This window comes from Amblyraja radiata, chromosome X (assembly GCF_010909765.2).
Source record: "Amblyraja radiata isolate CabotCenter1 chromosome X, sAmbRad1.1.pri, whole genome shotgun sequence".
NCBI classification, from domain to species: Eukaryota; Metazoa; Chordata; class Chondrichthyes; order Rajiformes; family Rajidae; genus Amblyraja; species Amblyraja radiata.
The window spans coordinates 4,602,979-4,627,631 of record NC_045999.1 but is presented as its reverse complement, the minus strand read 5'-3'; the positions used below and the strand labels follow the sequence as shown (position 1 = coordinate 4,627,631).

The following is a 24,653-nucleotide window of genomic DNA, read 5'->3' as shown; positions in this document are numbered from 1 at the left end:
TTGTATGTTCTCCCCGTGACCTCGTGGGTTTTCTCCGAGATCTTCGGTTTCCCTCCACACTTCAAAGACATACAGGTTTATAGGTAAATTGACTTGGTAAACGCAAAAATTGTCCCTAGTGTGTGTGTAGGGTAGTGTTAATGTGCAGGGATCGCCGGTCGACGTGGGCCAAAGGGCTGGTTTCCGCACTGTATCTCTAAATTAAACCAAACTAAGCTTCCCCTTAGCCCTGCAAATTATTCTCACTTGGGTGCCTTTCCTAGATGTTGATTGTTCCTGCTTCCGTCACCCCTGCAGCCAGGAATTCCAGAGCACTACGATTCTCTGCGTAAATTATTTTTCTTTCGCAGTATATCTCCTTCATCCACTGCCAAAAAAAGTCTGTGTTCACCGGTCCTTGAAGGCTAATGTCAATAGCCACCCCTATCTCCCCGATCTAAACTAGACATGATCTTAAACATCCATTCTGTCAAGTTTTCTTCTTAGAAATACAGCTGCAGCCTAACCCTGTAGCTGTGACCTTCATCCTTAGAATCATTCAACTAATTGTTTCGACACCCTCTCAAGGGATCTCGCATCCTCCCTTAAGATAGGTGACCAGAATCTGATGCATCGCTGCATTCATTGCCCTTCAATGTTAAAAGAACAATTAACAATTAAGAACTAATCATTAATTAACAGTCAGTATACATCTTTTTTTGGCACAAATCCCACCAGGAAAAAGATCCCGTTGTTGCCAATGAGTTGAAGGCAGTGTATAGGAGGGAACTGCAGAGGCTGGTTTACACCGAAGACAGACACAAGATGCTGGAGTAAAGCCCCTGTCCCACTGTGCGAGGTAATTCAAGAGTTCTCCCGAGTTGCTCTGATTTGAACTCGGAGAATTACAGTAATGGCCGTTCGTAGGTACTCGGGGCTCTCGTGGACATTTTTCAACATGTTGAAAAATCTTCACGAAGCTTCCCGAGCTCACCGCGTTTCCCGAGTACCCGCTACGTGCTTCCACGAGTTTGATTTTTTTTTAAACTCGGGAGAGCTCTTGAATGAGCTCGTACAGTGGGACAGGGCTTTAACACAGCGGGTCAGGCAGCATCTCTGGATAGAAGGAATGGGTGATGTTTCGGATCGAGACCCTTCTTCAGACTGAGAGTCAGGGGAGAGGGAGACAGAGAGATATGGAAGAGTAAATGTAGTATTAGATTATGTGCTCGGATTAAAGGAAAAGGCTTATTATGTTGCAAAAACCAATCGGTAACCATAAGGATTGGGAACATTTCAGAACTCATCAGGTGACCAAAACATAGATGAAAGGTACAGAAGTTTGGTAACGCATACCTCCAGAAGGGTCTTGACCTGAAAGGACTCTCATTCCTTCTCTCCTTCTCTTCTTCTTGCGTATGGCGTGCACAGCCTAAAGTTGTAGGACAGCTTGTTCTATTTGATCTTATTTGATTGTGCACGCCGGGTTGGTTGCATTCGTCGAAACAGGGCGGACCACGTGAAGGTTGCAATCTTCCACCCCCCTTCTCCCCTGAGATGCTGCCTCACCCGCTGCGTTACTCCAGCATCCAGAAATATGCTTGAGATTGTTTAACTGGTAAAATGCAGAATTTGGCAATTCAATTAGGAGAAACAAAAAAATGCTGGAGTAACTCAGCGGGACAGGCATCATCTCTGGAGCGAAGGAATGGGTGACGTTTCGGGTCCGGTCTAGTCTGACGAGGGTCTCGGCCCGAAACATTACTTATTCTGTCTCTCCCGAGATGCTGCCTGTCCCGCTGAGTTACTCCAGCATTTTGTGTCTATCTTCGGTGTAAACCAGCATTTGCAGTTCCTTCCGATACACAGTATTAAATCAGGATATTGGAGTGCCACATGTATCAGTATTGGGCCATCATAAAACATATCCAAAATTTCAGGATCATAAAACATATCCAAAATTTTAATAATATAAAGCTGGGAGTAATCTGAGCTGTGAAGGGGATGCAGGCATGCTCATTGGGGATGTAGACAGATTAATTGAAGGGGTTAGGACCGGACACATGGAATACATGCCATAAAAATGAAGTCATTCACTTTGAACAGTTTTAAAAGGGACATGCGGTTTAAATGGTTAAAAGAGAGATTACAAGGTCTGTGTTCAGAAAAATCTGGGTGACCTGATGTTAGAATTACTTCACATGAATGCGTAAGAATAGGAAATAATTACAGAGGTATGATATGTTCTTCATTGCAAGGAGATTTGAACACAAAAGGAAAGGGTTTTACTATAATTACACAGGAGCCTTGCAGAGGCACAGCTGAAGTAATGTCTACAGGTCTGCCCCCCCCCCCCCCTCCCCACTGAAGGAAGGATGTGCTTGCGACAGAGGGAATGGCTGACCTAGACAGACACATAGAAACATAGGTGCGGGAGGAGGCCATTCGGCCCTTCAAGCCAGCACCGCCATTTATTGTGATCTTGGTTGATCGTCCCCAATCAATAACCCGTGCCTGCCTTCTCCCCATATCCCATGATTCCACTAGCCCCTAGAGCTCTATCTAACTCTCTCTTAAATCCATCCAGTGATTTGGCCTCCACTGCCCTCTGTGGCAGGGAATTCCACAAATTCACAACTCTCTGGGCGAAAAAGTGTTTTTTTTAATGGCCTCCCCTTTATTCTAAGACTGTGGCCCCTGGTTCTGGACTTGCCCAACATTGGGAGCATTTTTCCTGCATCTAGCTTGTCCAGTCCTTTTATAATTTTATATGTTTCTATAAGACCTCCCCTCATCCTCCTAAACTCCAGTGAATAATAATAATAATAATAATAATGGATGGGATTTATATAGCGCCTTTCTAATACTCAAGGTGCTTTACATTGCATTATTCATTCACTCCTCAGTCACACTCGGTGGTGGTAAGCTACTTCTGTAGCCACAGCTGCCCTGGGGCAGACTGACGGAAGCGTGGCTGCCAATCTGCGCCTACGGCCCCTCCGACCACCACCAATCACTCACACACATTCACACACATTCACACACAGGCAAAGGTGGGTGAAGTGTCTTGCCCAAGGACACAACGACAGTATGCACTCCAGGCGGGATTCGAACCGGCTACCTTCCGGTCGCCAGCCGAACACTTAGCCCATTGTGCCATCTGTCGTCCCAAGCCTAGTCTTTTCAATCTTTCCTCATATGACAGTCAGCATATGACAAACGCTGGAGTCAGTCAGCTGGCCAGGCAGCATCTCTGGAGGAAAAGGATAGGCAATGTTTTGGGTCAGGACCCTTGTTCAGCCTCCTTTCTCTCCAGAGATGCTGAGTTACTCCAGCCTTTTGTGTCGAAGGTGAACAAAAATGCTGGAGAAACTCAGCGGGTGAGGCAGCATCTATGGAGCGAAGGAGTAGGTGATGTTTCTGGGCCGAGACTCTTCTTCAGTCTGAGAAGGAATGGAATTTAACCCGTAGCTCAGGGTTGCTGACTCAATAAAGGACCCCGGTTCGGGTCGGTGCTGTGAGATTGTTTTCGTGTTCCAGGCTTCCAGATTGCGTGAGCTCGGAAGAAGGTGCTTTTATCGAGCCTCTCTCAGTCGCCATTCATGCCTGTCGGCGGGCACGGGTAAAACTGGGCAGCAAAATCCTGATCTGTGGAGCAGGTAAGCATTGTCGCTCACATCGTAAATAATAATAATAATAAATAAATAATAAAAACTTTATTGATCCACCCCCAGGGAAATTCAGATGTCCAGAAGTCCCCAACCAACAAACCCACACATTCAAAACGAACGCAGCCAGAAAATACATAGAATACAATGTGGACATTACCTGAGAGCAATAAATACTTAAAAAGACCAATAATTAACAATTAAAAATTAAAAAATGCAAAAAGGCATCCCCCTACACCTAGAGGTCCAAAGATTATTCCCGATGTTGGGGAAGTCCAGAACTAGGGGTCACAGCTTAAGGATAAGAGGGAAGTCTTTTAGGACCGAGATGAGAAAAATATATTATTTTTCACACAGAGAGTGGTGAATCTGTGGAATTCTCTGCCACAGAAGGTAGTTGAGGCCACAGTTCATTGGCTATATTGAAGAGGGAGTTAGATGTGGCCCTTGTGGCTAAAGGGATCAGGGGGTATGGACAGAAGGCAGGGATGGGATTCTGAGTTGGATGATCAGCCACGATCATATCGAATGGCGGTGCAGGCTCGAAGGTCCGAATGGCCTACTCCTGCACCTATTTTTCTATGTTTCTATGTTTCTATGTTTCTATTATAAAATCATGCCACCAGTTAGAGCAAGAGTTCCCAACCTGGGGGTTAAACTTACCCCCAGGGGGTAAATTTGTTGCTTCTAATAATAATAATAATAATAATAATAATAATATATTTTATTGTCATTGCACATAAGCGCAACGAGATTTGGTCTGCAGCTTCCATCCGATGTCATAACTTAAATAACTAATAAAATTTAGATTTAGATACCCTGAGAATTTGTACATATTTCTTCTCACTGACTGACTGACTGTGTTTGGTTCTGGTATACCGGTATCTATTCATCATTAGTTGTTCATAAATAAGTGAGATAACATTGTTATATGCTATTAAAGTTGCCAGGGGTAAACGGGACGAAAAAGGTTGGGCAGTTATTGGGCAATATTAGAGTGCAGATGGATACAGATTATTCTTAGCCAGCACCCAATCTTTATGCCCCTGTCCCACTTAGGAAACCTGAACGGAAACCTCTGGAGACTTTGCGCCCCACCCAAGGTTTCCATGCGGTTCCCGGAGGTTGCCGGTGGTTGCCGGAGGTTGCACGTAGTGTAAGCAGGTAGGGAGATTGACAAAAACCTCCGGGAACCGCACGAAAACCTTGGGTGGGGCGCAAAGTCTCCAGAGGTTTCCGTTCAGGTTTCCTAAGTGGGACAGGGGCATTATTTTCTTCTTTCTAATTTTATTTCAATTTTATATTCTTCTCGTCAGATCATAACCAAACCCTTCCTCATTTGTTTAGGTCCAATTGGACTTCTCAATCTGCTGGTTGCCAAGGCGATGGGGGCGGCCCAGGTGGTGATTTGTGGTAGGCCTCAGATTTTTCTCTCTTTGTTTTTGTTTTGTTTTTCTCTTCCTCTCGCACCTCTTCACTCTTTTGAACTTTTCCTGATCATTCTTGTCATATGTCCGATTTACTTCCAACTTTGGTAGGCCCCCCTCGGTCATGACTGACCATGGGTGATGCATCCTGGTCAGATGCAAGCCTGGGCGATCGATGTCATATGGAGAACAGGCTGTTGCCCATGCAGCACGTCCCCCCTCCCCACGTCGCTGACCGATCCAAAGGAACAGCAGGGCCATTACAGTTTGGCACCAGCGCCATCGCAGGAGCTGCCAGAGCGAGGTTGTAGACAACAACGAACTGCCTTAGGGGCTCCGACTCCGGATTTTCTTGGGGTTCACTCCTGGAGCCTTTTCCATGACTGGATATGGCCACAAGGCAGTGGAGGTTTTAAAACAGGGTTTTCCCTCTCCCAGATGGACTGCCTTCCCTGGCTGACGAGCCCCATCTTCCCGAGACTCGTGGGGGCGGGAGCGTCTACCTTCCCGTGCAGGTCTATAGCACCTGCCCACTTCACAAAACATATTCCAACACTTAGACATAAAATGCTGGCGTTGGGTCAACCTGAAATGTCCTTCCTACCCATTACTTCTAGCTCAATGTGGACATTGGACATTGTCAATGGAACTGGTGCGCTACAATGCTGAGAACTATATTCTGCACTCTGTATCTTCCCCTTTGCTCTACCTGTTGTACTTGAGTTTGACTTGGTTGTACTTATGTATAATATCATGTGATCTGATTAGATAGCGTGCAAAAGTAACAAAGTTTTTCACTGTATTTTGGTACACGTGACAGGAATAAATGTCAATCTAAAATGAAAAATGACAAAAGCTTAATTTTGGATAGACAATACAATAATACAAAAGTACCAATGCCGAGTTGTTCAGCTGCGTTCAGATGTTCCAAGGTGCATCGATGATCCACGTCGGTCAGCTGTCAGACCTGTTCTGAATCTGCCCCATCTAGAACAGAAATAGTGGAGAATGTCTACATTGTGAAGACAGCACTACCTCCACAAATTCCATGCTGAGCTCAATTGTACCAGTGCTACCATAGATAGGTGTATCTGCTGCAGCTAGATTGGTGAGGGCACCTTTATCCCACTGTCAGGTTGACTACCTGTTGCAGAGCCAATTTGCCAATCATTACAGGGCCTGTCCCACTTGGCCGTCATTTGCGCCTCATTTACGCGTCATATGTAAAATAAGTCGAGTTTTGCGCGTCTTCCTCTTTCACTCGTTCTGTCTCGTTCACCTCAGGACGGCAGATGGCACAATGGGCTAAGTGTTCGGCTGGCGACCGGAAGGTAGCCGGTTCGAATCCCGCTTGGAGTGCACACTGTCGTTGTGTCCTTGGGCAAGACACTTCACCCACCTTTGCCTGTGTGTGAATGTGTGTGAGTGATTGGTGGTGGTCGGAGGGGCCGTAGGCGCAGATTGGCAGCCACGCTTCCGTCAGTCTGCCCCAGGGCAGCTGTGGCTACAGAAGTAGCTTACCACCACCGAGTGTGACTGAGGAGTGAATGAATAATGCGATGTAAAGCGCCTTGAGTATTCTAGAAAGGCGCTATATAAATTCCATCCATTATTATTATTATTATCGTCTTTTTCCCTTTGTCTCTTATACACATTCTCCTCCGTGCTCGATGCTTGTCCCAAACTGTACGGGGTTTCCTTCCCCCAGCTCAATGTCACAGACGCCACAAAAACAAAATCACCTTACAAAATATCTCGAAACTTTTCTCCGCTTTGAGCTGGAGTATGGTCAGTGTATGAGAGTTGGCCAAAGGATTTGCTCTGCTGCCAAATGCAATGCAGTCAACACAAAGCAATAGTAATTATATCATAAATTAGATCTGTGCTGACTACACACAGATGATATATTATTTCAGCATCACACCAGTGCCAAAAAGAGAATCTTATAGAGAGAGTTTTCCCAACTTGTGTTCAAAGTTTCCAGTTCAATTGGTGAATCTTCATCGTTGGGAATGCTAGGGACCTGGGAATAATATCGCCTCCAGACTCACCTGACTATCGCAATAAGGAACTGCGTACATAGTCTTTGTCTTATCATTGCAGTGTCCAAATCCTGCTGCCCTCAGCTCAAAGTGGGAGTGCCGTCACTTGCAGGGCTGTGATTCAAGTTCAAGTTCAAGTTCAAGTGAGTTTATTGTCATGTGTCCCTGTATAGGACAATGAAATTCTTGCTTTGCTTAAGCACACAGAAAATAGTAGGCATTTACTACAGTAGGCACTTCCCCCAGCTCATTGGCATTTTTTCAGGGACAATAAACCCTGACACATCCTGAGAATTAATTTTTAAGAAGTTTATTACAGCCTGCTTACCCTTCCCTGTGAGATTATCTTTGCTTTTCACTTTGTGCATTGTTCACTGTTTTTACAATATCCAATAAAAAAATGTGTCAATTCCCTTCGGTTCGTTAAGTTTCATTTCGAGATACAGCGCAGAAACAGGCCCTTCGGACCACCGAATCCGCACCGACCAGCGATCCCCGCACAATCAAGGGATTGTCCCACTTTCACGACCTTTTCTACTCGTGGACATTTTTCATCATGCGAGAAAAAACGCCCCGAGTACCTACGACTAGCATCACGACCGACCTACGACCTCCTACAACATCATGACGACCATGCTGCGAGTATGAGTCAAGGGCAACCACGGCAGAGGTCGTGAATTGGGTCGTTAAAGTGGGACAGGACCTTAACACTACCCTGCACACACTAGGGACAATTTTTTACATTTATGCCAAGCCAATTAACCCACAAACTTGTACGTCTTTGGAGTGTGGGAGGAAACCGAAGATCTCGGAGAAAACCCACGCAGGTCACGGGAAGAACGTGCAAACTCCGTACAGACAGCACCCGTGGTCGGGATCGAACCTGGGTCTCTGGCGCTGTAAGGCAGTAGCTCTACTGCTGCGCCACCCTGGAACACAGGTTTTCACTACTATATTCTGGATGTTATCTTGTCACGGAATCAGATATTTCTCGTGCTCTTACAAGAAAAATAACCCGTCCTTATTCATACCATTGGGTTACAAGCTGCCCAAGCGAAATATGAGGCACACCAGTGTATCACTGGCCCGTGAACTGGGCAGATCTTTCCTTCCATCACCACCGTGAGGTCTTCACTATCCAGAAAGTGTAGACAGAGAAGATTATTGGCTGCAACCTTCCCTCCATTGATAAACTGTACACTACAAGGGCCAGGAAGCGAGCGGGCAAGATCATCTCTGACCCCTCTCACCCTGGCCACAAACTCTTTGAATCACTTCCCTCTGGAAGGCGACTCCGGACTGTCAAAGCTGCCACAGCCAGACATGAAAACAGTTTTTATCCATGAGTAGTCCCTCTACTCAACAGCCAAAAATCTGTAGCCACCCTTTGATCTGGTATTTTGTTGGTTTACATGCTTGATCAACAGTGTTTTATCATTAATGTCTTATTATTATTAATGTTTAGTGTTTTCTGACTCATTCATAACTGTCACTGTATGTCATGTTGTTACTTGTGGGCGGAGCACCAAGGCAAATTCCTTGTATGTGAATACTTGGCCAATAAACTTACTTATTTACTTACAATAAAAGCCATGGAAATTATTTTATGTTCACCTGAGATGCTGTAGGTGCTTGGCCACCTTTCACACCAGTGGTATGAATATTGACATCTCTAACTTCAAGTAACCCTTGCTTTCCCTCTCTCTCTCCATCCCTCCCCCTTCCTAGTTCTCCGACTAGTTTGACTGTTCTCCTGATTAAATTTTATCTTCGTGTGCCTCGTGGGCAACTTCCCCTCAGCTAACAATGATCTATTCCACATATTCCTTGATCCTCGCCCCCTTTGATCTCTCGTTTTCACACCTCACCCTTCCGTATCCCTGTGTCTCCCTCTCCTCTGGCTCTCAGTCTGAAGAAGGATCTCGCCCCGAAACGTCACCCATTCCTTCTCTCCAGAGATGCTGCCTGTCCCGCTGAGCTACTCCAGCGTTTGTGTCTATCTTCGATTTAACGCCTCATCCATAAGATGGCTCCTCTAATGGTGTGGCTTCCTTCCCGCCTTGACTCCAAATCTCCGGAGTGGGACTTTTGAACCTTCTGATGTCGAACGAGAATACCATCTCTAGAGCTGCTATAAAGTCGCCCCCCCTCTTACTTATTGTTAAATCAGGTGAAATCCCAAAGGGTTATCGCTAAGTGCATTACAATAGACAATAGGTGCAGGAGTAGGCCATTCGGCCCTTCGAGCCAGCACCGCCATTCAATATGATCATGGCTGATCATCCCCAATCAGTACCCCGTTCCTGCCTTCTCCCCATATCCCCCGACTCCGCTATCTTTAAGAGCCCTATCTAGCTCTCTCTTGAAAGCATCCAGAGAACCTGCCTCTACCGCCCTCTGAGGCAGAGAATTCCACAGACTCACCACTCTCTGTGAGAAAAAGTGTTTCCTCGTCTCCGTTCTAAATGACTTCCCCCTTATTCTTAAACTGTGTGTGGCCCCTGGATCTGGACTCCCCCAACATCGGGACCATGTTTCCTGCCCCTAGCGTGCCCTTAACTTCTTCTTCTTGCGTATGGCGTGCACAGCCTAAAGTTGTAGGACATCTTGTTCTATTTGATCTTATTTGATTGTGCACGCCGGGTTGATTGCATTCGTCAAAACAGGGCGGACCACGTGAAGGTTGCGATCTCCCACCGCCAAGACCTTAACAATCTTATATGTTTCAATGAGATTTCCTCTCATCCTTCTAATTTCTTTCCTTAGATTTATCAAGTGCCCGACTGGCCAAGGCGAAGGAGGTGGGGGCTGATTTTACCATCAAGGTGGAGAAGGAGACACCTCAGGACTTGGCACAGAAAGTGCAGGCGGCTCTTGGTTCAATGCCATTCACCACCATCGAGTGCACTGGGGCAGAGTTCTGTGTCCAGGCTGCAGTCTACGTGAGTACGAGCTCAGAGTCATAGAGTCTTACAGTGTGGAAACAGGCCCTTCGGCCCAACACTCACACCGGCCGATGTGTCCCATCTACACTAGTCCCACCTGCCTGCGTTTGGCCCATATCCCTCGAAACCTGTCATATCCACGTACCTGTGTTTAAGAAGGAACTGCAGATGCTGGAAAATCGAAGGTAGGCAAAAGTGCTGGAGAAACTCAGCGGGTGCGGCAGCATCTATGGAGCGAAGGAAATAGGCAACGTTTCGGGGCGAAGAATGGTTTCGGCCCGAAACGTTGCCTATTTCCTTCGCTCCATAGATGCTGCCGCACCCACTGAGTTTCTCCAGCACTTTTGTCTAATAATAATAATAATAAATTTTATTTAATGGGCGCCTTTCAGACATCTCAAGGACACCTTACATAGTAATCGGATTAACATATAATCGGAATATAACAAGTAATAAAGACATCACAGAGACACAAATTAAAAACAGATTTCAATCCAAAAACAGAAAATCAAAAACACAGTGTGAAGAGAGAGCAGCGGCAGCCAAAGCGCGCCAGCGTCCACTCTCTCTTCACGGCAGCCATCTTGGACACAGACCTACAGGACTACAATTAGACAAAAAAATCATCCCCCCACAGTGGATAGATACCAACATAGATCAGTGTTCGGAGGCTTTGGGCCTGGATCTCAGTTTCCCTTCCCCCCCCCCCCCCGACTCGCAGTCTCAAGAAGGGTTTCGACCCGAAGCTAATAATGCAGGAGGTGAAAAGGATGGAAATAATAGAAGATTGATAAGACAGAGGTGTAGTCTCAAGTGTTGAATCAGTTCAAATTTAATGTATTTTATCTGAATGTCCCATTTGGGCGTCACGCAGGTAGCGCGCGAAGGTTTTGTGAATCCCAAAATCCTGGGGCGCCGCGCGCGACCCTGCCTGCGCCACCACGTCTCACCACGCGCCATGCACGGGTCACGACGCGTGCATGACGCGTACATTAGGTTGTGTAAATAACGGCCAAGTGGGACAGGCCCTTAAGATGTGATTTTTCTCGTTCCCAGTCGACTCAATCCGGAGGAACTGTGCTCCTGGTCGGACACGGCCCAGAATTAGTGAGTGTGCCTCTTCTAAACGCCGCCATCCGCGAGGTTGATATCCGCGGCATGTTCCGATACTGCAACACGTAAGTCCTGCTACTTGCCCCTTGCCCACGGTTGCTTAACTTTGACCCTTAACATCAGTTAAAGCAGTGGGCGGCACAGACACACAGAATCTGAAGTCAACGTTGTAGTCATACATAGATACATAGACAATAGGCGCAGGAGGAGGCCATTCGGCCCTTCGAGCCAGCACTGCCATTCAATGTGATCCTGGCTGATCATCCACAATCAGTACCCCGTTCCTGCCTTCTCCCCATATCCCTTGATTCTTTTAGCCCTTAGAGCTCGATCTAACTCTCTTTTGAATACATCCAATGAATCGGCCTCCACTGCCTTATGAGGCAGAGAATTCCACAGATTCATAAAAGCTTTTCCTCATCTCAGTTCTAAATGGCCTACCCCTTATTCTTAAACTGCGGCCCTGGTTCTGGACACCCCCTCCCCTCCAACATCTGGAACATGTTTCCTGCCTCTAGCCTGTCCAACCCCTTAATAATTTTATATGTTTCTATAAGATGCCCTCTCATCCTTCTAAATTGCAGTGAATATAAGCCCAGTCGCTCCATTCTTTCATCATATGACAGTCCCACCATCCTGGGAATTAACCTTGTGAGCCTACGCTGCACTCCCTGAATAGCAAGGAGGTCCTTCCTCAAATTAGGAGACCAAAACTGCACCCAATACTCCAGGTGTGGTCTCACCAGGGCCCTGTACAACTGCAGAAGAACCTTTTTGCTCCTATACTCAACTCCTCTCGTTATGAAGGCCAACAGGACATTAGCTTTCTTCACTGCCTGCATGCTGTACCTGCATGCTTACTTTCAGTCAACATTGTTGAGGTTTGATATGGCTAAAACGTCAGGTTTCATCTGCTTGGAACAGCTTCCGAATTCCGGTCGTTAATGTGTGGAACTCATTGCCACAGAGTGCTGTGGAGGCCAAGTCAGTGGATATATTTTAAGGCAGAGATAGACAGGTTCTTGATTGGAACAGCTGTCGAGGGTAATGGGGCGAAGGCAGGAGAATGGGATTAGGTGGCAGCGATCAGCCATGATAGAATGGCGGAGTAGACTCGATGGGTAGAATGGACTAATTCTACCCCTATAACATGAATTATTATAGGACCCCCTAGAATGTCATAGAGTCATAGAGTCACGGAAACAGACCCTTCGGCCCACCTTGTCCATGCCGACTGGGCTAGCATTCTGGGCTAGCCCCATTTGTCTGCATTTGGATCATAGCCCTCTAAACTCTTCCTATCAATATATCTGTCCAAATGTGTTTGTAAAGTCATAGTTGTATCTGCAGTTTGTACAGGCCACTGTGAGTGAGTGTTTATAGTGTAGACATTGCCAACTGTCTGTCTTGATGGTGTGAGTGCGTTGATCGACTCAGTGCTGAGGATTGTGATGCTACACATATAACTTGATTAGGGTAGACAAAAGTGCTGGAGAAACTCAGCGGGTGTAGCAGCATCTATGGAGCGAAGGAAATAGGCAACGTACCTTTCTTCAAGGTATAACTTGATTAGTACGGGTGTCAGGGGTTACATAGAAACATAGAAACATAGAAAATAGGTGCAGGAGTAGGCCATTCGGCCCTTCGAGCCTGCACCGCCATTCAATATGATAATGGCTGATCATCCAACTCAGTATCCCGTACTTGCCTTCTCTCCATACCCCCTGATCCCTTTAGCCACAAGGGCCACATCTAACTCCCTCTTAAATATAATAATAATAATAATGGATGGGATTTATATAGCGCCTTTCTAATACTCAAGGCGCTTTACATCGCATTATTCATTCACTCCTCAGTCACACTCGGTGGTGGTAAGCTACTTCTGTAGCCACAGCTGCCCTGGGGCAGACTGACGGAAGCGTGGCTGCCAATCTGCGCCTACGGCCCCTCCGACCACCACCAATCACTCACACACATTCACACACATTCACACACAGGCAAAGGTGGGTGAAGTGTCTTGCCCAAGGACACAACGACAGTATGCACTCCAAGCGGGATTCGAACCGGCTACCTTATGATCTGGCCTCAACTACCTTCTGTGGCAGAGAATTCCACAGATTCACCACTCTCTGTGTGAAAAATGATTTTCTCATCTCAGTCCTAAAATATTTCCCCCTTATCCTTAACCTGTGACCCCTTGTTCTGGACTTCCCCAACATCGGGAACAATCTTCCTGCATCTAGCCTGTCCAACCCCTTAAGAATCTTGTACGTTTCTATAAGATCCCCCCTCAATCTTCTAAATTCTAGCGAGTACAAACCGAGTCGATCCAGTCTTTCTTCATATGAAAGTCCTGACATCCCAGGAATCAGTCTGGTGAACCTTCTCTGTACTCCCTCTATGGCAAGAATGTCTTTCCTCAGATTAGGAGACCAAAACTGTACGCAATACTCCAGGTGTGGTCTCACCAAGACCCTGTACAGCTGCATTATGGTTATGGGAGAAGGCAGGAGAATGGGGTTAGGAGGGAGAGATAGACCAGCCGTGATTGAAAGGTGGAGTGGACTTGATGGGCCGAAAGGCTTGATTCTCCTCCTATCACCTATGTCCTTATGACCTTGTGAAGAAGGGTCTCGACCCGAAACATCACCTATTCCTTCGCTCCATAGATGCTGCCTCACCCGTTGAGTTTCTCCAGCATTTTTATCTACCTTCCTTATGGCCTTGATAACTTTCAGTGATTTCATTTACAGATAACATTTACCCATAGAATTTCAATCCAAATGCGTCAAAAGCAGGGAGCATATTATTGTATTCTTCTTTGGCAGCTTCTATGTAATCACTTCTGGCTGAGTCAATAGACAACCAGGAAGAAGGAAGTCTTAGGACAGAAAATATGAAACAATGAGCTCGGTTTGAATCGCCTCAATAAAATCCATATCATTTACAGCGGTTTCCCAATAGCCTTCATAAATGGCCTTCAATTTCCCACACACTCCCTGAAACTCAACAACTGTCAAACATAAAAAACCACTGGCTTGTTCACCTTGGTTTTCGCAAATTCTTTCATCTTCCAGCTCAGTATCTGAATGTCACAGAGTGATACGGCGTGGAAACAGGCCCTTCGGCCCAACTTGCCCACAACTGCCAACATGTCCCAGCGACACGTCCCACCCGCCTGCGTTTGGCCCATATCCCTCCAAACCTGTCCTATCCATGTACCTGTCTAAGGTAGACAAAAGTGCTGGAGAAATTCAGGGGGTGCAGCAGCATCGAAGGAGCGAAGGAAATAGGCAACGTTTCGGGCCGAAACCCGGAAGGAAATAGGCAACGTTTCGGGCCGAAACCCTGAAGGAAATAGGCAACGTTTCGGGCCGAAACCCGGAAGGAAACAGGCAACGTTTCGGGCCGAAACCCTGAAGGAAATAGGCAACGTTTCGGGTCGAAACCCTTCCGGGTTTCGGCCTGAAACGTTGCCTATTTCCTTCGCTCCATAGATGCTGCTGCACCCGCTGAGTTTCTCCAGCACTTTTGTCAGCCTTCGATTTTCCAGCATCTGCAGTTCCTTCTTAAACACATGTACCTGTCTAACTGTTTCTTAAACGTTGAGATAGTCCCTGCCTCAACCACCTCCTCTGGCAGCTTGTTCCAACAAAGCTTGTTTCACACCCTTTGTGTTGAAAGGTTACCCCTCAGATTCCTATTAATTCTTTTCCCCTTCACCTTAAACGAGCAGTGGATCGATGCTTATTCAGACTTTTGAGGCAAATTCTTGATTCGAACGGCTGTCGAGGGTTATGGGGAGTAGGCAGGAAAATGGGATTAGGAGGCCGAGATCGGCCATGATTGAACGGCGGAGTAGACTCGACGGGCCGATCGGCCTAATTCTACCCCTATAACTTGTGAACTTGTGATTCGGTGAAAACAATTTGCCCGTGCATTGGCCACAGCAGCGTGCCTGAATATAGGGACCAGCTTTGCTGTCACGGGGCGACGCCTGTGAGTTGTCGCCCAAAGAGTCGTACCTTTTTCTGGTCGCCTCTGGATTTTCAACGTGTTGAAAATTTTGGGCGACCTGCTGCGACTATGACGGGTGCCAGCAAGTCGCCGAAAAAAATCACGTAAGTGGGACAGGCCCACAAGGAGTAATCTCACAGAGGTGTGTAATAACAAGAGGGGAAGAGATAAGGTAAATGCACAGTCTTTTACCCAGAGGAGGGGAATCAAGATCCAGAGGACATGGGCTTAAGGTGAGAGGGGAAAGATTTAGTAGGAACTTGAGAGGCAACTGTTTAACTCAGGATATATGGAATCAACTGCCAGCAGTTGCAGTTGAGGCAACATTTAATAGACAAGTGGACAGATGCATGGATAGGAAAGATTTAGAGGGGATATAGACTGAATGTGGGCCAATGGGACTATCTTAGAAGGGACATCTTGGTTGACATGGATGAGTTGGGCCGAGCGGCCTGTTTCTGTTTTGTATGACTCCCTGACTTTAAATTTTTTATTGCATTTTATTATCTCGTATATTTTGAAAAGTTTACCTGATTTCACAAATATAAAACATGTTTTGATAACCAGGTTGTTTACTAAACTGAGACATAATATGCAGTAAAACCTCACCTATAGCTTGAGCAATAACATACAAGTCTTCAGCTATTTCATAGGTGTGAAACAGCTTTGCAGACATTTAGTGCCTAGCTCAATCACTGATAAAACTACTTAGCAGAAAACAAATAAAACATACTACGTTAACTGATGGAAGATTCCACAGGGAGATTATTCAAAGGGAGTGTCTCTCTTTTCTAAATCTGAACCATGCAGTCAGGTTCGTGCAATGGTGGCAGTGAAGGCTGATTCATTAGCTGAAGAAACCCAGTGTCACGCAAGCACGCATATGCGCGTTCGGCCCTGATGTGCCAAGCAGTTGGTTCAACTTTTGCACACAGAGAGTTGTGAGTCTGTGGAATCCTCTGCCTCAGAGGGCGGTGGAGGCCAGTTCTCTGGATACTTTCAAGAGAGAGCTAGATGGGGCTCTTAAAAATAGCGGGGTCAGGGGAGAAGGCAGGAATGGGGTACTGATTGGGGATGATCAGCCATTGAATGGCGGTGCTGGCTCGAAGGGCCGAATGGCCTACTCCTGCACCTATTGTCTATTGTCTAATGTCTATTAACTTGGCCCTTCATGAAGTTCCTACTATTACAGAAGCCAAGTCTTCAGCCAACTTTTTCCGCTCTTTGCGATATCAGAAAATGACGGATAACACTGGAAATGGCAAAGGCGATATGACCAGATTACGTTCCAGATATACTAACGAAGACCTGTGCTCCAGAATTAGCTAGAACCCTACCCAAGCTCTGTCAGTAGAATGACAACATAACAATATATCTGAACATGAAAAACATTGCCCATTCACAAAAAAACAGGATGAATCTAATCCGACTAATTCCCGCGCAACCAGTCAGCTTTTAGTCATCTGTAAAGTGATGGAACTTCAGTTCAGTTTAGTTTATTGCCACATGTACCGAGGTATAATGAAAAGCTTTTGTTGCGTGCTATCCAGTCAGAGGAAAGACAATACATGATTATGATCGAGGCGTGTGCAGTGTATAGATAGATACATGATAAGGGAAGACACAAAATGCTGGAGTAACTCAGCGGGACAGGCAGCATCTCTGGAGAGAAGGAATGGGTGACGTTTCGGGTCGAGACCCTTCTTCAGACTGATGTCAGGGGAGTGGGCGGGACAAAGATAGAATGTAGTCAGAGACAGACAGGTCGGGGAACTGGGAAGAGGGAGGGGATAGAGAGGGACAGCAAGGGCTATTAGATGTTAGAGAAGTCAATATTCATACCGCTGGGGTGTAAGCTGCCCAAGCGAAATATGAGGTGCCGTTCCTCCAATTTGCACTTGGCCTCACTCTGACAGTGGAGGATTGGGAATGGGAGGGGGAGTTGAATTGCTGAGCAGCCGGGAGATCAGGTAGGTTCAGGCGGACTGAGCGGAGGTGTTCAGCAAAACGATCGCCGAGCCTGCCCTTGGTATCGCCCATGTAGAGACGTTGACACCTGGAACAGCGGATGCAGTAGATGAGATTGGAGGAGGTGTAGGTGAACCTCTGCCTCACCTGGAAAGACAGTTTGGGTCCTTGGATGGAGTCGAGGGACAGGTGTTGCATCTCCTGCGGTTGCTGGGGAAAGTACCCCGGGGGAGGGGTTGCTTTGGGTGGGGAGGGACGGGGTGACAGTAGAAATGAGTGGAGATGGGAAGATATGGCCAGTAGTGGGATTACATTGGAGGTGGCGAAAATGTTGGAGGATTATATGCTGTTATAATATAATACCATTTTGCTGAACACCTCCACTTACAGCACCAGACACCCAGGTCCATCCTCCAGGATTTTAAGGCAGCAACTCTACCGATGCACCACCGTGACGCCCTTTACATAATTTCATGCAAATGTGTAATTTGTTTATTTAAGATTAGAATAATGTTCGGGACAATGTAGCAACAACAGGAAATATAACGCAATATCTGTGCATCGTTCCGTTTCTTTGCCTTTTCCTTTTGTAGACTTAGTTAACATTTATGAGACAAAAATCTCTCAATGGTTTCTCACCAACTGAAACCAAAGAATTCCCCTTTTAAGCCTTTTGTTAGTCGGTTCGATCTGCCAAAAAGTGCATTACTTGTAACATTACTTTTAAGTAACGCACATAAACCCAAGGGTCGTCCAAAAGGCAGCTGCTCCCATTCCACATTGGACCAGAGGTCACTGCCTCAGAATTAAAGGACGTTCCTTTAAGAAGGAGATGAGAAGGAATTTCTTTAGTCAGAAGGTGGCGAATCTGTGGAATTCTTGGCCACAGAAGGTTGTGGAGGCCAAGTCAATGGATATTTTTAAGGCAGAGATAGACAGATTCTTCATTAGTACGGGTGTCAGAGGTTATGGGGAGAAGGCAGGAGAATGGGGTTAGGCAGGAGAGATAGAAACATAGAAAATAGGTGCAGGAGTAGGCCATTCGGCCCTTCGAGCCTGCACCGCCATTCAATATGATCATGGCTGATCATCCAACTCAGTATCCTGTACCTGCCTTCATTCCATACCCCCTGATCCCTTTAGCCACAAGGGCCACATCTAACTCCCTCTTAAATATAGCCAATGAACTGTGGCCTCAACTACCTTCTGTGGCAGAGAGTTCCAGAGATTCACCACTCTCTGTATGAAAAATGTTTTTCTCATCTCGGTCCTAAAGGATTTCCCCTTTATCCTTAAACTGTGACCCCTTGTCCTGGACTTCCCCAACATCGGGAACAATCTTCCTGCATCTAGCCTGTCCAACCCCTTAAGAATTTTGTAAGTTTCTATAAGATCCCCCCTCTTTCTTCTAAATTCTAGCGAGTACAAGCCGAGTCTATCCAGTCTTTCTTCATATGAAAGTCCTGACATCCCAGGAATCAGTCTGGTGAACCTTCTCTGTACTCCCTCTATGGCAAGGTTGTGGAGGCCAAGCCAATGGATATTTTTAAGGCAGAGATAGACAGATTCTTGATTAGTACGGGTGTCAGAGGTTATGGGGAGAAGGCAGGAGAATGGGATTAGGCGGGAGAGATAGAATGATTGAATGACGGAGTAGACTTAGGTCATAAGGTCATCAGCCATGATCACGTTGAATGGCGGTGCTGGCTCGAAGGGCCAAATGGCCTACTCGAGCACCTATTGTCTATTGTCTATTGTAATAGGAGCAGAATTAGGTCATTCGGCCCATCAAGTCTTAGGTTTAAGGTGAGGCGGGGCAACGTTTAAAGGGGATGTGCAGGACACGTCTTTCTACGCAGAGAGTGGTGGGTGTGTGGAGCATGGCGCCAGGGATGGTGGTGGAGGCAGATACAATAGGCTTTTACTTAGCACAGGGATGTGCAAGGAATGGAGGGATACGGATCAGGTGAAGGCAGAAGAAGTTAGTATAACTTGGCATTGCGTTCGGAGCTGCACTGTGTACTAAAGGTCCTGTTCTGTCTTCCATCTTCTTGTGTGTTGATACCAGTTGCTGATGTGTTGTTGAATCAACTCCTTGACATCTGGCCAAATGCAGACTCTCCCTTTACATCTCTAACGGAATCAAGGGGTGTGGGGAGAAAGCAGGAACGGGGTACTGATTCTGGATGATCAGCCATGATCATATGGAATGGTGGTGCTGGCTCGAAGGGCCGAATGGCCTCCTCCTGCGCCTGTATTCCATCTTTCTACGCTTCTGTCTCCACACCAGGTATCCAATGGCAATTGCGATGCTGGCATCGAAGAAAGTGGACGTGAAGCCTCTGATCACACATCACTTCCCATTGAGCCAGGCCATTGAAGCATTTGAAACGACAAAGAAACAGCTGGGAATTAAAGTGATGTTGAAGTGTGATTAAACCAGCATCTGCAGTTCCTTCCTACACAAGTGTGAATGGTTATCAGGTATGTGTGTGTGAGCTTGGACAACTTAACTCTTCAAGACAGACCTCAGACACTGAAGCAAGGAACTAGCTCTTTTCTCCCCAAAGCATGTCTCCGCCAAGCATCATTAAAGTATTTTATTTTTTATCGATGTTGTATTCACCTTTACTTTTAGTTTTAGATACGTTTGGTGATACAGCACGGAAACAGGCCCTTCGGCCCACCGGGCCCGCACCGACCAGCGATCCCCGCACATTAACACACTAGGGACGATTTTACACGTACCCCAAGCCAATTCACCTGCAAACCTGTACGTCTTTGGAGTGTGGGAGGAAACCGAAGATCTCGGAGAAAACCCACACAGGTCACGGGGAGAACTTACAGACAGCACCCGTAGTTGGGATCGAACCCGGGTCTCCGGCGCGGCAGGCGCTGTAAGGCAGCAACTCTACCGCTACGCCACCGCGCCCGCCCCAATAATAATAATAATAATAATACATTTTATTTATGGGCGCCTTTCAAGAGTCTCAAGGACACCTTACAAAAATTGAGCATGTATAGGAAAAACATGTAAGGGGAATAAAATAAATAGTAGAGACATGACTAGTACACAAAGTAAAGACAGAATTCAATACAAAACACAGCATGAGGCAATTAATGCACAGATGAAAAGGGACGGGGACGTGGGGCTAAGGATAGGCAGAGGTGAAGAGATGGGTCTTGAGGCGGGACTGGAAGATGGGGAGGGACACGGAATTGCGGATCAGTTGGGGGAGGGAGTTCCAGAGCCTGGGAGCTGCCCTGGAGAAGGCTCTGTCCCCAAAACTGCGGAGGTTGGACTTGTGGATGGAGAGGAGACCGGCTGATGTGGATCTGAGGGACCGTGAGGGTTGGTAGGGGGAGAGGAGGTCAATGAGATATGTGGGGGCCAGATGGTGGAGGGCTTTGTAGGTGAGGACCAGGATTTTGTAGGTGATCCGGTGGGAGACGGGAAGCCAGTGAAGTTTTTTGAGGACTGGAGTGATGTGATGCCAGGATTTGGTGTGGGTGATGAGTCGGGCGGCTGCGTTCTGGACCAGTTGGAGTCGGTTGATGTAGGTGGAGCTGATGCCAAGGAGAAGTGAGTTGCAATAGTCCAGTCGGGAGGAGATGAAGGCATGGATGAGTCTTTCAGCAGCAGGCGGTGTGAGAGAGGGTCTGAGTTTGGCGATGTTGCGGAGATGAAAGAAGGAGGTTTTAATGACATGGCGGATGTGAGGCTCAAGGGAGAGGGTGGAATCAAAGATCACGCCAAGGTTGCGGGCCTGGGGAGATGGGGAGACAGTGGTGCCGTCGATGGTGAGAGTGGGGTTATTGATTTTGCTAAGTGTGGCTTTGGAGCCTATGAGGAGAAATTCTGTCTTATCGCTGTTGAGTTTGAGGAAATTATGTTGCATCCAGGTTTTTATTGCTGACAAACAGGAGTTGATATGGGAGAGGGGGGGGTTGTGGGGGGATTTGGTGCCAAGGTAAATCTGGGTGTCATCAGCGTAACAGTGGAAGTCCAGATTGAAGTGGCGGAGTATCTGACCAAGGGGGAGGATGTAGATGATGAAGAGGAGGGGGCCGAGTACGGAGCCTTGGGGAACGCCTTGAGTGACTGCGGCTGTAGCAGAGGTGTGGTTGTGGAGAGAGATGAAGTGGGATCTGTTGGAAAGGTAGGAACGGAGCCAGCTGAGTGCAGAGCCTTCAATGCCGAGGTCCTTGAGTCTGGTGAGCAGGATGTTATGGTTCACTGTATCGAAGGCTGCGCTCAGGTCGAGGAGGATGAGGATGTTGAGGGAACCAGTGTCAGCAGAGGTGAGGAGGTCGTTGAGGACTTTGAGGAGAGCAGTTTCTGTGCTATGGAGGGGGCGAAAGCCAGATTGGAGGGGTTCAAGTAGGTTATACGCAAGGAGGTGGGAATGAAGTTGTGACGCAACGATACGCTCCAGGGTTTTTGAAAGGAAGGGGAGGTTTGAGATAATAGAAAAAAGTTTTGTTCCATTTAAGCCGAGGATCTAGGTGTGGAACAATGGGCAACCTTTGTGTCAGGAGACTATGGAGTGGAGCCAATACCAGGTGCGTGCTCCATTATAGTGCCGATGAAGCCTTAACAAAAATGCTGAATTTCTCAGCAGGAACCTGTGTGCAGTGATTGCCAGTTGGCTAGTCTCTACTGTACCGAGGACCACACCTAAAATTAACTGAAGAAGGGTTTCGACCCGAAACATTGCCTATTTCCTTCGCTCCATAGATGCTGCTGCACCCGCTGAGTTTCTCCAGCATTTCTGTCCACCTTCAATTTTCCAGCATCTGCAGTTCCTTCTTCAACCTAAAATTAACTTAATTAGTTGTAAGATGCATATGGAGCATGAAGAGTGCCATATAAATGCAAGTCATTTCTTTTTTGAATTCATAGCTGGTGCCCAACAGATTTTAACATTGCTGAGGAATAAGGGGTCGGCCATTTAGGACTGAGGTGAGGAAAAACTCTTTCACCCAGAGAGTTGTGAATCTGTGAAATTCTCTGCCACAAAAGACAGCTCCATCACTGGATGTTTTCAAGAGAGAGTCAAGGGCCTGTCCCACTATACGAGGTAATTCAAGAGTTCTCCCGAGTTTCCCCTGATTCGAACTCGGAGATTTACGGTAATGGCCGCTCGTAGGTACTCGGGGCTCTCGTGGACATTTTTCACAGTGTTAGAAAAACTTCACGAGTTACCGCTTTTCCCGAGTACCTGCCGTTAGCGTTTTACGAGCCGCTACGGGACATCCACAAGCTCCGACGTACCTGCTACATACATTCTACGTACTTAACGCGACTTTGATTTTTTTTAAACTCAGGAGAGCTCTTGAATTACCTCGTACAGTGGGACAGGCCCTTTAGATTTAGCTCTTCAGGATAAAGGAATCAAGGGATATTGGGAGAAAGCAGGAACTGATTTTGGATGATCAGCCATGATCATATTGAATGGTGGTGATGGCTCGATGGTCCTGCACTGATTTTCTATGTTTCTATAAATGTTGCTGAGGACACCAGAGAGATCTTCCTTCCTTCCTCCTCACGCTGTAAAGGTCATGCAAGCAAACGGAGGCAGGTTTCACAGGGCCGTGTCCTGGGTCCATATATCTTCATCTATACCATCAATGATCTAACCTCCACTGTAAGAACTGCAGCGTTGGCTCCGAGCCGACACCGCCGACCACCCCCACAGAGGCACCCGCAAACGTCCCCCCCCTCACACTCCCTGCCTCCCCCCCCTCTCCCTCTCACCCCCTCTCTCTCCCCCCCCCTCTCTCCCCCTCTCTCTCTCTCCCCCCTCTTTCACTCTCTTTCTCACTCTCTCTCTCCTTCTCCCTCTCCATTCTCTCCTTCTCCCTACTCTTCCTCTCATTCGCACACACCCCCTCTCTCATACACACACGACACACACGCACATCTCTCAGCAGCTCTGCCCACCTCTGCCACTATGCTGATCCCAGTGGCAGTGTGAACTGTGAGGAGGATGCTATGAGAATGCAGGGTGACTTGGACAGGTTGGGGGAGCGGGCAGAAGCGTGGCAGATGCAGTTTAATGCAGATAAATGTGAGGTTATCCACTTTGGTGGCAAAAACAGGAAGGCAGATTACTATCTAAATGGCGTCAAGTTGGGAAAAGGGGAAGTACAACGGGATCTGGGGGTCCTTGTACATCAGTAAACATACCGCTCGCAGTGAAGAAAGCGAATGGCATGTTGGCCTTCATAACAATGGGCTAAGTGTTCGGCTGGCAACCGGAAGGTAGCCGGTTCGAATCCCGCTTGGAGTGCATACTGTCGTTGTGTCCTTGGGCAAGACACTTCACCCACCTTTGCCTGTGTGTGAATGTGTGTGAGTGATTGGTGGTGGTCGGAGGGGCCGTAGGCGCAGATTGGCAGCCACGCTTCCGTCAGTCTGCCCCAGGGCAGCTGTGGCTACAGAAGTAGCTTACCACCACCGAGTGTGACTGAGGAGTGAATGAATAATGCGATGTAAAGCGCCTTGAGTATTAGAAAGGCGCTATATAAATCCCATCCATTATTATTATTATTATTAAGAACAATGGTGCCTTTCTTCATTAATTGAACCGTGTTTACTTTCATTGCAACCTGGAGTATTGCATACAGTTTTGGTCTCCTAATCTGATGAAGGACATTCTTGCCATAGAGGGAGCACAGAGAAGGTTCACCAGACTGATTCCTGGGATGGCAGGACTTTCATATGAAGAAAGACTGGATAGACTCGGCTTGTACTCGTTAGAATTTAGAAGATTGAGGGGGGATCTTATAGAAACGTACAAAATTCTTAAGGGGTTGGACAGGCTAGATGCAGGAAGATTGTTCCCGATGTTGGGGAAGTCCAGAACAAGGGGTCACAGTTTAAGGATAAGGGGGAAGTCTTTTAGGACCGAGATGAGAATTTTTTTTTTCAGTGGTGAATCTGTGGAATTCTCTGCCACAGAAAGTAGTTGAGGCCACAGTTCATTGGCTATATTTAAGAGGGTTAGATGTGGCCCTTGTGGCTAAAGGGATCAGGGGGTATGGAGAGAAGGCAGGTACAGGATACTGAGTTGGATGATCAGCCAAAGGGCCGAATGGCCTACTCCTGCACCTATTTTCTATGTTTCTATGTTTAACCCTTCAAGTTATGAAGCAACAGATGGCTACACACATCAGTAGGTAGGCCAAAGCTCTTCACAGGTATCAGGTAATGGGGCTGCTCCAACATGGGTGAGGATAAATATCACCCCTTGCCATTCATCGATCAACGTCCTTGAAATCGTCGTGAATCAAAAACGCAAAACGACCAGACATTAAATGTCAAGGCGGCTCAATATTAGATCACCTTCTGGATATTCTTTCACAATTGGCTCATTGCCTGACTCCACAAGATACAATAGCTTGCTTTCATAGGGCAATTTAAACTTATAAAATGTCCTCCTATGCTTTACGGGAACACTACCAACCAAAAAGGATATTTTGAAGGCCTCC

At 46.9% G+C, this 24,653-nt stretch overlaps 1 protein-coding gene across 1 annotated transcript in view; it reads left to right on the top strand.

Annotated features, from left to right (window-relative positions):
* LOC116968173 (sorbitol dehydrogenase-like) overlaps positions 1-19,773 on the top strand; it is a 33,157-nt gene extending 13,384 nt beyond the window's left edge. The window contains exons 5-9 of the mRNA XM_033014816.1: positions 3,520-3,638; positions 4,995-5,060; positions 9,883-10,058; positions 11,118-11,239; positions 19,450-19,773. Coding sequence (XP_032870707.1) covers positions 3,520-3,638; positions 4,995-5,060; positions 9,883-10,058; positions 11,118-11,239; positions 19,450-19,597 — 631 coding nt within the window. The 3' untranslated portion in view covers positions 19,598-19,773. The remainder of the gene's footprint in view (positions 1-3,519; positions 3,639-4,994; positions 5,061-9,882; positions 10,059-11,117; positions 11,240-19,449) is intronic.
* The last annotated feature ends 4,880 nt before the right edge of the window (positions 19,774-24,653 follow it).